Here is a 13,024-nt window from a genome sequence, read left to right on the forward strand (position 1 = left end):
CGAGCGATACGGATTTAATCTCTGATAACAGCTCAAGCACCAACAGCAACAACAACAACAACAAGCACAATCGAATTAAACAAATGCGCAGAAAAGTATGTGAACAAATTTAGTATAGAAAATGTTGCGTTACCTGGCGGATACGTCAAGCTCTTGCCGTAGCTGGGGCATTCGATGGGGCCAACGTCTGTGGCACTGCCTCTTTAGGGCTAACGATTTCTATGAAGGCACTCGGATGCTGATTGGCCTTGCCTATGGCCTTGGCATCATACCCTATCACATGGCAAAAGTCGGAGAGCCTCATAATTCACTGGCAATTCAAGAGACTTGGTATGGTTTCGTGAATGTCATTTCACGTTGGTTGCTCATTTCCTATTGCTATGCATCCATCAATCTGCGCAATGAGAGTCTGATTGGTCACTTCATGAACAACAGTGTCTCGGCATTTACCACGAGGGCTCATGACTTGGGCGGTATTTGTGCCGCAATTGTGGTATTCATATTGCCTTTGTTTCTGCGTCGTCACTTTCGACGCTCCATCGAATTGATCGTGGCAATCGATCGACGACTTCTGGCCCTACACTTTCCCATGAACTATAATAGAATACTGAACACAACCTGGATAGTCCTGACGTGTGTAGCAGCTCTGGATATTTTTGTAACTGTCGCATGTTTGGTGTGCCTGGCCAATATGGAAGTGCAAGCTTCGTGGCAATTGACATTTCTTATGATCTACGATCTGGTGGCCATATCGATATCAATTTGCCTCTTCTGTGCCATCTCTCGATCGTTACAGCGACGTTTAGCTCAATTGCATATGGTGAGTAGACATAACAAAAAGTTTATTTATAACGAAAGCAACTTAACTTCCTATCGAACTCTCCAATGAATAAGTAATTAAATAGATTAGTTTGGTCTCTGATTAGCTTATCAAGCCCATTGTAAATTTCTGTACAACAGCCTAATAAACCTACTCTATTAGATTCCCAGACGGAACTTTGTTGATGAACTGATTTACTTTGTACACAGTATCGATTTAATCCATTACATTTCTAATCAAGAAATCACATGCAATCACATCACACCATTTTTGTATGGCAGCTTTTCATAAACAGTTGGCCTAAATCGAAGGCTACAGTACTCCACCCCTTTCAAAAGAGTACGCCACAAAGTAATCCATTGCAAAAGTGTTTACTATTTCCAAAAAGTAACCTACATTGTAATCACGAGCCTCTAAAAACAAACTGAGAACTAATAGATCTAAACTTAAGACTTTAAAGTGATCAAATAGATTAGGATTATACAAAGTTTCGGGATTCGAAACAAAGTTCCAGTTTTATTGCATTATAGGCGACATAGGGCAAGGACATTTCCATCAGTGCTTACAAGCAGAATATATTGGCGATAGGCAGGATTAAAAGCGAAACAATTTGAAAACGGAATGCTTGGACGATTTTTGAGTAATATTGAAGAATTCAAGTCGAAATTGTATGGTATAAAACAAGGAAAGGTTAGCTTGCTGAGTCCGACATATGCATTAAATTCTTATTTAAATTAACATCTAACAAGTGACTTGACAGTTGATGAACAAGCAAATAAATTGTTCCGGATTGGTTCAAGAGATGGAAAATTTTAAAGGTAAACAAAACTACAAAAAAATTATACACTAGATTTTTCCAGAGCATCTCCAAATACCCTATTAATAATCCAATTTTTATTGTTTTTTTGAAATCACCTAATCGAGCAACCATTTTTTTAAATTTTTTACGAAAGACAGCTAAATGAACTTATAATTTGAAATGTTGTCTTATACATTTTTACTTTTAATGCCGTTTTACAACACTAAATCATACTCACGATCTTTTCCTTAAGTTTTTCTTGTCCGCCCAATGAGATATTTTTTGTAAATATTGGATACAAATCGGTCCAGCTACATATATTTAAAGGATTTTCCCAAGTTAATTTTATTTATATCCTTTATTTTTACATAATTTTTTCGTAAAATAGAAATGTATAATTTTTGTGTATACTTTGGGGGACAAATTTTATCTACTCAAAAATATCAACTCTACTTCTCTACTTCTTAAGCTAGTAAGCAAATATTAATAATATTTTACAAGAAAATAATAAGTATTTTGATACCTTTTTTCTATTCATTTTACCTTAAACTTCGGTTTACATATTGTTCTATGTAACTACATACCTTGTAAATGAAGGAAGTAATTCAATTTTATCTTACTTGTCTGTGTGGTTAATATTTGATTGATTAAATAAATAGTAATTAACTTTCCAGTTCAATGACTTACTTCTGAAACCAACAAAATGTTCATTAATTAAATGTAATTCCTGTAATTAGAATTGAATCTTTTTATCTTTCTAGCTTATTGACCCAAAATGTCCCTCAAATGTCAAGTGCCAAAATAAACTATTTTGCATACTGGTCAAACAGAATAGAAAACACTGATCAGCATATGGCAGGGAAAGGCCTTTTTCTTCTTCGACGACGACACCCCCAAACCTAACCCTATCGTTAGTCAGCCAGTTGGAGTGTGACTAGCCAACTGAGTGTCACATGAGTGTCTGTCTCTACAGTGACAATAATGATTATCATGCTGATGATGATAACGAATTGCTGGTCACGAGAAGTACACAGCAAACTCATTCATATGTATCCATTGCTCACCCACAACTCAATGTCTGGCGTCTGTTTGACTATGCTTCCTTTCCCCAAGGCATCCCCTCGACGAACACACACACACAGATACACAAACACACGCACACACTTGTTGGTATCCTGAAACCTCATTATGAGCATGTACCTCTCGTTTTTTTCTCTGTTATTTTTATTTGCATTTTTTCTCTCTTTTTTTTACCGCCACATCCAGACGAAGGTTAGGTCGCAAGTGTTGTCGTTATCCTGGCTGCAGTTCGCGTTGATAGCTAGAGGCAAACGGTCGCCCATCATCATGTCCACAGCATTGCGTCGCGTACGCAAGTATTTTATCTCGTCACAAGTGTATGAGGCTCTGCGTCCTCTGTTCTTCCTAACCTTCTTGTATGGCCTAACACCGTTTCATGTGGTCCGCCGCAAAATGGGCGAATCGTATCTGAAGATGTCCTGTTTCGGTGTTTTCAATATATTTATTTATATATTTTTATGTGGCTTTTGTTATATATCATCGCTGCGGCAAGGTGAATCCATTGTGGGTTATTTCTTTCGCACAGAAATCTCCACGATCGGTGATCGTTTGCAAATTTTCAATGGTCTCATCGCTGGAGCTGTGATCTATACCTCGGCCATACTGAAACGTTGCAAGCTGCTGGGCACTCTAACCATTCTACACAGTTTGGATACAAATTTCTCAAATATTGGCGTACGAGTGAAATATTCACGTATATTTCGTTATTCGATTTTGGTTTTGATATTCAAACTTTTGATTTTGGGTGTTTATTTTGTTGGCGTTTTCCGGTTGCTCGTCTCGCTGGATGTCACCCCGTCGTTTTGTGTCTGCATGACGTTCTTTCTGCAACATTCGGTCGTTTCGATTGCAATCTGTTTGTTTTGTGTCATTGCCTTCAGTTTCGAGCGTCGTTTGAGTATCATCAATCAGGTACGAATAAGTAAACATCAACAACAACAACAACAAAGACTAGTGTTATTTACCAAAGGGGAATTCCCTGATTGAAACCGCTGCCAATGGCAGTAAATCAAGTGTGATAATTAATTTATGTTAATCCTTTTACCTCTAATGAACTGTGTGGGACTTGTTTTGACACATTTAAGTAATGAAGGTGGACAATTTGCAGGTGGCTTAGCAATTGGAAGAAAAGTATTGCATAGTTTAAGGCGTCATTTATGGTTTTTAATACGAAAAATATCAAAAGTTCTAGTAGAACAAGTTTTTGGGTCGAATTATAAGTCATGTTAAGATTTTTGAATTATAAAAAACCTTTGTTAAGCCTTTAAATTAATGATATTTAAAATTTATGAACAAGTATAGTATACTTCTAGGAGTCGATTTGCCATTTAAGACATTTTCCACGAACTCATATAGTTGACAAGCCCCCAAAAGAGTATATAGTACTATTAAATTTTCTTATAACAACTGACTTTTTCGGCGAATTAATTCCTAAATCTCACCTACATTTGACAAGCCATTTTTATGGTCATTGTAAGCCACATAAATACCAGCGAACATATTGTAACCATAAAATTCATTAGGCTTAATTTTTATGAGAAAAAAAAAATAACAAAAAGTGGATGACAAAGTAGTCTCTGGTCATTCATTGATCTAAATAGAGGTAAATACCCAAGAGGATAAAGTCAGTTACGAAAAAAAATTGCCGAACGAATAGAGGGAATAAAGTGGAATACTTTGTCCTTGGGGAAAAATGTCCACCACCATTAATTAAAATGCAACAGTTTAACCAGCGGCATAAAAATGGGAAAATTATTTACTTTCACTCACCGGAACCCCACCTAAGAACCTCCTGTCCTGTCATTTCGTATGACCGGCAAAGTGAAATGCAAAACATTCTGCTAACCTTCTAGTCAGTTGTCTGACGAAGCTCAAACGAAGCAGTCGAAATTACAGGAATATTAAATATACATAATGGAAGTCAAGGAAGTGGAAACCGATGTGGAGGTGGAATTAAGTCCTTTGAGACGACGCCTGCGACATTGGTTGTCCGCCAAGCAACTGTACGAGTGTCTGCGTCCTTTATTCCATGTCACCTATTTGCATGGTCTTACTTCTTTCTACATCTGCTCCGATAGTAAAACGCGTCGCAAGGACATTAAGAAATCCGTGTTCGGCTATGTGAACGGAATTATGCACATTATTCTGTATACCGTCTGCTATTCGCTGACCATTATCAACAATTGTGAATCGGTGGCCAGTTATTTCTTTCGTTCACGCATCACCTACTTTGGCGACATGATGCAGATTGTCAGCGGTTTCATTGGCGTCACTGTCATCTATTTGGCTGCCATTATACCCAAGCATCGGCTGGAACAGTGTCTGCAGAAATTCCACACCATGGACATGCAATTGCAAACGTGCGGTGTTAAGATTATGTACAGCAAAGTCTTGAGATTCAGCTATGCCTTGTTGATCACCATGTTCTTTGTGAACGTCTTCTTCACCTATGGCACCTTTTCGGTCCTGTATTCCAGCGACATGGCTCCAACATGGGCTCTACACTTCACATTCATCATTCAACATACAATCATATCCATTGCCATTGCCATGTTCTCCTGTTTCACATATCTGGTCGAGATGCGATTCATTATGGTTAATAAGGTAAGATGGGAAATTAAGCACAATGAAAGGTTTTCTCTTTAAAGAGATGAAATGATTTCTATGCTTAACATAACATTTAATTGTCACAGACAAGTTTTCCTTACTTTAAATCAATTTTTTGGCATTAGATAAAGTTGTTAGTTGATATTCTATTTGGGTAGCAGTCATACGCCTTTTTTGGTACTAAGATAAGAAATATTCGCGTTGAGAGAAAGATATATTTCAGAGCAGATTGTTTCTTGAAGATCTAACATTAATAAAAGATTATAATTCAAAAATACTCTCGGAATATTCAAAATTGAAATCATTTCAAATATTACTTTACCAAACCATTCCTAAAGATGGTAGAATGGCGGTCTAAACCAACCAAGAAAAAAAGGCTAAAACTAATCCTATACACTTTTTAATTTAAAGTAAAATTGATCAATTTTGGAAAATTTGAAATCACTGTGAACATTATCTAAGTTCATGATGCATTATTTTCCAAAAAAAAGTCTTTTTAACGTTTGGGTTTCGGTTTCGTTAATATAAAGTGTACCCAAAAATTAGATAGAAAAAACCTTTAGTTCTGTGAATGACTTGCAAAATACAACTTTAGTTAGAAGTATCAATCTTTCAAATGACTCTCAAAGTAATTCATTCCCCTAAAATATTTATTTATATTGTAAAACAATATTAAAGAACTACAGTGCACTGTAGTGGCGGCAAAAAATTTCAGACATACATGTTTTTATTCCTAAAATTCTGATTTTATACGATTTTTATATATTGTTAGTGAAAAGGTTTGATGTGTTAATTTATAGCGTTCAATTGGACATTCAATTGAGATGATGTACTTTAAATTTTGTGGGCTTATCTCTAACGTTTTTTTCTTCTAAATGAATTTTTATAAAGAGCTCCAAAATTCGGATATAGTGTAATTTTTGTCATTTTAAATTAATATTTTTCAATACGCCCTTGAATAGGAATTTTAAAGGAGATATTGAGTTTGTATTGAAAATTTTAGTGTCGTGACATTGAGAGTTTACTTCCTTGTGTTTGTTTCTTTATTAGGTTTCATTTAAGGAATAAACCTTAAGTGAATAACAGCGTTTAATCTTAAACAGGAATTTAAAAAAAAATATTAAAAAAGTTTAAAGTTTTTTTCCGCTATTTATAAAGGGATCACCGAAAAATGTTTTCCTACATATCCTTTTAGAAATATATTCTCCAATGTCTATATACTTTCAGTATATTCTAATTCCATTTTCTCTTTTGAAACTTGAAAGTGAGTTTCCTTTTTTAAGAATATGGTACAATCGGATAAATAAATCGTTTTTAACAAATTTTTAATGAAAATTGACAAACAACCCGCTCTAATCGGTGTACTTTAAGTACATCTCCATTAATAAACTTTAATCAAACTAAATAAATACTTAATTAATACTTGCCTTGGATTGAGTCAAAGAATTTGTTAAAAAAAAAATTGGTCAAGTTTTACATCTTAATTGATGCACTTTAATAAAACTCTTAAAAAGTCCCATGCCTTTAATTAAGTCAAAGAATTAGTTTATTAAAAAATAAAATACTCAAAATGTGAACAAGTCTCGTGAGAAAATTTAATGGTTTACTCGTTTCTTTAACAAGCCAATTATTAGTTCTAGACCAAATTCAATTAATTAAATGACTTAACCACCCCGTTAGCCCCAAGTTGGCAAGTCATAAACGTTTTTACCTCCCTCCCTACAAAATATACTTTATAATTTTATGAACAAGACACAAAGAAAAAGAAAAAGAACAACGCAAAAAAACAAAACAAAAACAAAGTTGAATGAAGTAAAGCAAACTGTCCATTAAATGAAAACTGTTGGAACGTGGAACTAACTGACAGGTTTCCATTACCAACAATTTTCAAGGTGTTGCCCAGGTTGATGAAATATTAATAACACAATCAAACTGAAGCTAAGTGAAAGTTTCTATAAAATGTCTGGGAGCCAATCAGTTTTGTCATTTATAGTTTCGGGTTTAAATAAAAATGGGCAAATTTTACAAGGAAATGTTCAGTGCGAGTGATGCTTATGGAGCAGAGCAAAGTTTGTTATTCTTCACCTATTTGCTCGGCCTGACACCCTTTCGTTTAAAGGGTCCACTAGGAGGTCGCCATTTCCGGCTCAGTCGCTTGGGCTATTTAAATGCCCTAATTCAAATGAGTTTCTTTAGCTATTGCTTCCTCTCGGCTCTCATTGAACAACAGAGTATAGTGAATTATTTCTTTAAATCGGAAATCTCCCAAGTGGGAGATTCTCTGCAGAAATTTATTGGCATGACCGGAATGTGTATTCTATTCACATGCAGTGCCATTCGTGTCAGACTCTTGATCAAACTATGTGATTTAGTCTATCACATTGATGATAAACTTCTCGAAATTGGCGTTTGTTTTAATTATAACCGAATTATGCAATTGAGACATGTGAAATTATTGTTAATTTGTTCTGTTCAAGTGGCCTATTTGGCTAGTTCCTTGTGCATGTTGTTGTGGAATAATGTGAGACCCATCTACACAGCCACCGTGGCCTTTTATGTACCACAAATCTTTCTACTCAGCTGTGTATTGCTTTTTGAGGCTTTCCTTCATCGATGTTGGCAGCACTTGAAGGTTTTAAACGAGGTGGGTCGAAGATATTTGCGATTTAAGAAGACTTTTTCGATGTTAAATAATAAAATTTTAAAGGAAAAGTACTCAGGCCCAAGTAAACTAACTTAAATCTTACAATTAGTTTATCATGATGTTGCAAACATTCGTCAGTCCATTTGGTAGAAAATCATTTCTAAACAAATGCTATCCCTTTTGATATATATATATTGACCTTTTCGAAAAGTGAATAATATCAAACACAATTAGTTAAAAGCCATTTTGGATTTATGTTTAAACTTTTGACCAAATTCTGGTTCTAGATCTTTTTCTACACGTTACATCACGCATACGCCATGTGACCTAAAAGGTCATACTATAGTGATTAAAAGTGATAACAAAAATTTCGAAATTATGTTTAAACTTTATACCAAATGCTGTAATGGGTTACTCCAAGTTTTAGTTTGAGTTTATAGCCGGTAGATCACTCATACGCCATGTAGGTCATAATCATTATAAAAAGTGATAAACTGCCAATTTGTAAATATATTGCTTAGAATATCTCCTTATCTCTAATATGATCTATGGTAGGAATATCCTTTAAAATTTATGAATTAATAAAGAAGTAAAAAAACTTTCTACTAAATGACCTTTTAAAAGAGATTTTAATATTTATATTTCTCTTCCTTTACAGGTTCTTAAGAATCTGGCACATCAATGGGATTCTCGCAGTTTGAAAGCCACACAAAAGCAGCGTTCCCTACAATGTCTTGACTCCTTTTCCATGTACACCATTGTCACAAAGGATCCAGCTGAAATAATACAAGAATCCATGGAAATCCATCATCTAATCTGCGAGGCAGCGGCCACAGCTAATAAATACTTTACCTATCAGCTATTGACCATCATTTCGATTGCGTTTCTCATAATCGTATTCGATGCCTATTATGTTCTGGAAACATTGTTGGGCAAATCAAAGAGAGAAAGCAAATTCAAGACTGTGGAATTTGTTACATTTTTCTCATGCCAAATGATTCTATATCTGATTGCCATAATTTCCATAGTCGAGGGCAGTAATCGGGCCATCAAGAAGAGTGAGAAAACTGGCGGCATAGTCCATGCTCTACTCAATAAGACCAAATCGGTGGAAGTTAAAGAGAAGTTGCAACAATTCTCCATGCAGTTGATGCATTTGAAAATCAACTTCACAGCAGCTGGCCTGTTCAATATAGATCGAACTCTTTACTTCACAGTGAGTATAGAAATTGAATATATGTTTTAAAATTAGATTTCAATCCTTTAACATTTTGCTTTTACTCTCAAATAGATAAGCGGCGCATTGACAACTTATCTCATTATATTGCTGCAATTCACATCGAATTCCCCAAGCAATAATAGTCATCTGTATTCCTGCTGTGAAGCCTTGAATAATATTACAGCGAATCACACTCTCTAGATGAATATTGTTGAATTGATGAAATGACGATGAAGTGGCGAGAATGGAGCGGGTGAAATATTGTAAAGAAATACGTCCAACTGTGCGCAGCTAATACAATTCGACACATACATATATAAATATTTTTTTAGATGTTATCCCAAATTCAATTATCCTGTTTGGAAATTAATGTTTAGCAATAAATATCGATAATCCCCAACAAATATTAAATTGAGAGTAATTTCTGTGGAGAAAAAAGGAAACGGAAATTCAAATTAAATAGTTCAGTTTAAAGTTTAAAGTAAATTTAGAAATATTTCAAAGGAAATTAAATAAGCCCTTGAATTTATAGTTATTATATTCATGTGTAATAATATTAATGTGATTCCATACTTCCTAGATATGTATGTATTTGCGTTTTCTATACTATTACAGAGGGAAAGATAGTTATAATTCGTCACATGCACGGAAGGAAAAGTTTTCCAACCCAAAAAATGTATATGTATATTCTCACTCATCACAAGAAGTTGAATCAATATATTCCTGTCTGACTACACGCCTGTTTAAATCAATTTCACGGCTTCAGTTTATAAGGTATCAAGATAAAACTTGTGGTTATTGAGCTGAGCTGACCAAGTTTAGAAATTATTAGGATCAGACCACTATATGAATAGTGGTATCTGAAAATTGCGCTAACGAATTGTTAGTATCTTTATGAAAACTATTATTTTAATATTTCTTAATGTGTTGCATCATATTCCTAAACTCCAAAAAGATCAAACAACTACAACTTAAAATGTTGTGAATATAAATCTACTTGGCTTAAAGGTAAAGATAAATGTAAAGCATATGTTCCAAAAGCCGTCAATAAATTGGGTGTTATCAAAATTTTATTATCGACTTACCCAGTATCCTATAGATCAGCTACTCAAAAGGTAACAACAATTGCATCTCATCTGCAACTCCATCTTCTGATACGAATTCTAAGTTACAGCTTCTCAGATACCTTCTTACTTTCTCTCTGTCTATGTTTATACCCTTGCAAAAAGGGTATATTAATTTTGGTCAGAAGTGTGCAACGCATAGAAGGAAGCATTTCCGTATATATATTCTTGATCAGCACGACGAGACGAGTTTAAATAGCCATGTCCGTCCGTCCGTCCGTCCGCCCGTCCGTCCGTCTGTCCGTCTGTCCGTCCGTCTGGATCAACGCAAACTCCTCCTAGACCGTAAAAGCTACAGAGCTGAAATTTTGCATGTAGGCTTGTATATACTGCAGGCGTTGTATATCTCGGATTCAGCCGGATCGGATCACTATATCATATAGCTCCCATACAAATGGCAAAGTCACGAACAGTGACTTTTCTCAATAACTTTGTTATTTTCTATGAGCTATTGTCATGAAATTTCATATTTGTGAATTAATTACACATATAAACGACTGTGCCAAATTTGATCAAGATCGGGTGACTATATCATATAGCTCCCATAGAAACGATCTTTCGAAAACAGTGACTTTTGTCAATAACTTCGTTACTTTTGACGCGATTGCTTTTAAATTAAATATTTGTTAGTTTAGTATATCTGTTAATGACTGTGCCGAATTTGATAAATATCGGGTTACTATATCATATAGCTCCCATAGGAACGATCGGTGGAAAACAGTGACTTTGATCAAATCTTCGTTATTTCCTATACTAAGATTGTAGGCCGTTCTTTCGCAAATGTTAGCCTTTTTAGCTTGAACATTTTTCCACTTTGATGGCTTTAGGTAAGGAAAGAGTTACCATAAAAGTTGCAAGGGTATACAAACTTTGACGCGGTCGAAGTTAGCCCCGGCCCTCTGGTTTTTTTTTCTCTCTCTTTCTGTCTCTTTCTCTTCATTTCTGCCTCTCTCTCTCTCTCTATTTATATAATTAGCTCACTGTCTCTCTTTATTTAGCTTTAATGTTTAAACATTACTTTGTTCGACTCAATCTTTAACTGATCAGTTCATTCTTACTGTCAATACTAAAACCAAAAACTGTTTAAAACCAGAGGGCCGGGGCTAACTTCGACCGCGTCAAAGTTTGTATACCCTTGCAACTTTTATGGTAACTCTTTCCTTACCTATAGCCATCAAAGTGGAAAAATGTTTAAGCTAAAAAGGCTAATGTTTGCGAAAGAATGGCCTACAATTTTAGCATAGGAAAAAACGAAGATATTGATCAAAGTCACTGTTTTCCACCGATCGTTCTTATGGGAGCTATATGATATAGTAACCCGATCTTTATCAAATTCGGCACAGTCATTAACAGATATATTAAACTAACAAATGTTTAATTTGAAAGCAATCGCGTCAAAAGTGACGAAGTTATTGACAAAAGTCACTGTTTTCGAAAGATCGTTCCTATGGGAGCTATATGATATAGTAACCCGATCTTGATCAAATTTGGCACAGTCGTTTATATGTGTAATTAACTCACTAATACTAAATTTCATGACAATAGCTCAGAAAATAACGAAGTTATTAAGAAAAGTCACAGTTCGTGACTTTGCCTTTTGTATGGGAGCTATATGATATAGTGATCCGATCCGGCTGAATCCGAGATATACAACGCCTGCAGTATATACAAGCCTACATGCGAAATTTCAGCTCTGTAGCTCCAACGGTCTAGGAGGAGTTTGCGTTGATCCAGACGGACGGACAGACGGACAGACGGACGGACGGACGGACGGACGGACGGACATGGCTATATGAACTCGTCTCGTCATGCTGATCAAGAATATATATACTTTATATGGTCGGAAATGCTTCCTTCTATGCGTTGCACACTTCTGACCAAAATTAATATACCCTTTTTGCAAGGGTATAAATATGCAGCATCGAATAAGATATTCTCAAATATATATTAAATAAAATTCAGTCAAATGGTGTTCCCATACATAGCCCAATTTTTCATGTTCCTTTGTAGTTGTTAATCATTATTTAAAATGTTTCTCAAATATTGCTACGGTGACGTCTTTAATTTCTTAAGGTTATAGTCGTTTTATTAATATCGGAATATACTAGTTGGATAAGAAAAACGTCCGTTTTTAGAGCGGTTTACCACAAAATACCTTTGATTATGCTTATATAATATAAATTATCCAAATATAAATTTATAAATACTTTCAAATTTCACTGATTGATTTAAAAACTAAAGCTTCGTGGGAAATGTTTGTGAAGTCTTTAGTTTTACATAAATAAAAGTCTGTATAATTTAATTGTTTGGTGTAAATATTTCATGCATTTACTTATTTAGAAACTGGTTAACATGTTAAATAGGTAAACAACCCAATATCAAACCATTTTTCCTACAAAAGCTGAACGAAAATTAAACTACTTTCAAATTTAATGCATTTTTCTTATTTTAGTTGCTGATAATTACTTAAAATAGTTTTCGTAGTTTAATGGCTTGTCTCTTTTTTATGGCTGACAGTTTGAGAGTCACCACAATTTTATACAAATTTCCAATTTGTCTTAAATATCAATTTTTATACCCTTGCAAAAAGGGTATATTAATTTTGGTCAGAAGTGTGCAACGCATAGAAGGAAGCATTTCCGACCATATAAAGTATATATATTCTTGATCAGCACGACGAGACGAGTTCAAATAGCCATGTCCGTCCGTCCGTCCGTCCGTCCGTCCGTCC

At 34.9% G+C, this 13,024-nt stretch overlaps 1 protein-coding gene across 3 annotated transcripts; it reads left to right on the forward strand.

Annotated features, from left to right (window-relative positions):
* The first annotated feature begins 235 nt into the window (after window positions 1–235).
* Window positions 236–9,562, forward strand: LOC6643863 (putative gustatory receptor 28b). 3 transcript variants are annotated; one of them, XM_047010658.1, is made up of 3 exons: window positions 236–820; window positions 8,609–9,166; window positions 9,242–9,562. In XM_047010658.1, the coding sequence occupies exons 1-3, from the start codon at window positions 236–238 to the stop codon at window positions 9,368–9,370; spliced, it is 1,272 nt and encodes a 423-aa protein (XP_046866614.1). In that variant the 3' UTR covers window positions 9,371–9,562. The 3 variants fall into 3 exon arrangements, with proteins under 3 accessions (XP_046866614.1, XP_046866615.1, XP_002066897.2); XM_047010659.1 differs by lacking the exon at window positions 236–820 and adding an exon at window positions 2,965–3,611; XM_002066861.3 differs by lacking the exon at window positions 236–820 and adding an exon at window positions 7,318–7,950.
* Window positions 9,563–13,024: the final 3,462 nt, after the last annotated feature.

This window comes from Drosophila willistoni, assembly GCF_018902025.1.
Source record: "Drosophila willistoni isolate 14030-0811.24 chromosome 2R unlocalized genomic scaffold, UCI_dwil_1.1 Seg167, whole genome shotgun sequence".
In the NCBI taxonomy this organism is placed as follows: domain Eukaryota; kingdom Metazoa; phylum Arthropoda; class Insecta; order Diptera; family Drosophilidae; genus Drosophila; species Drosophila willistoni.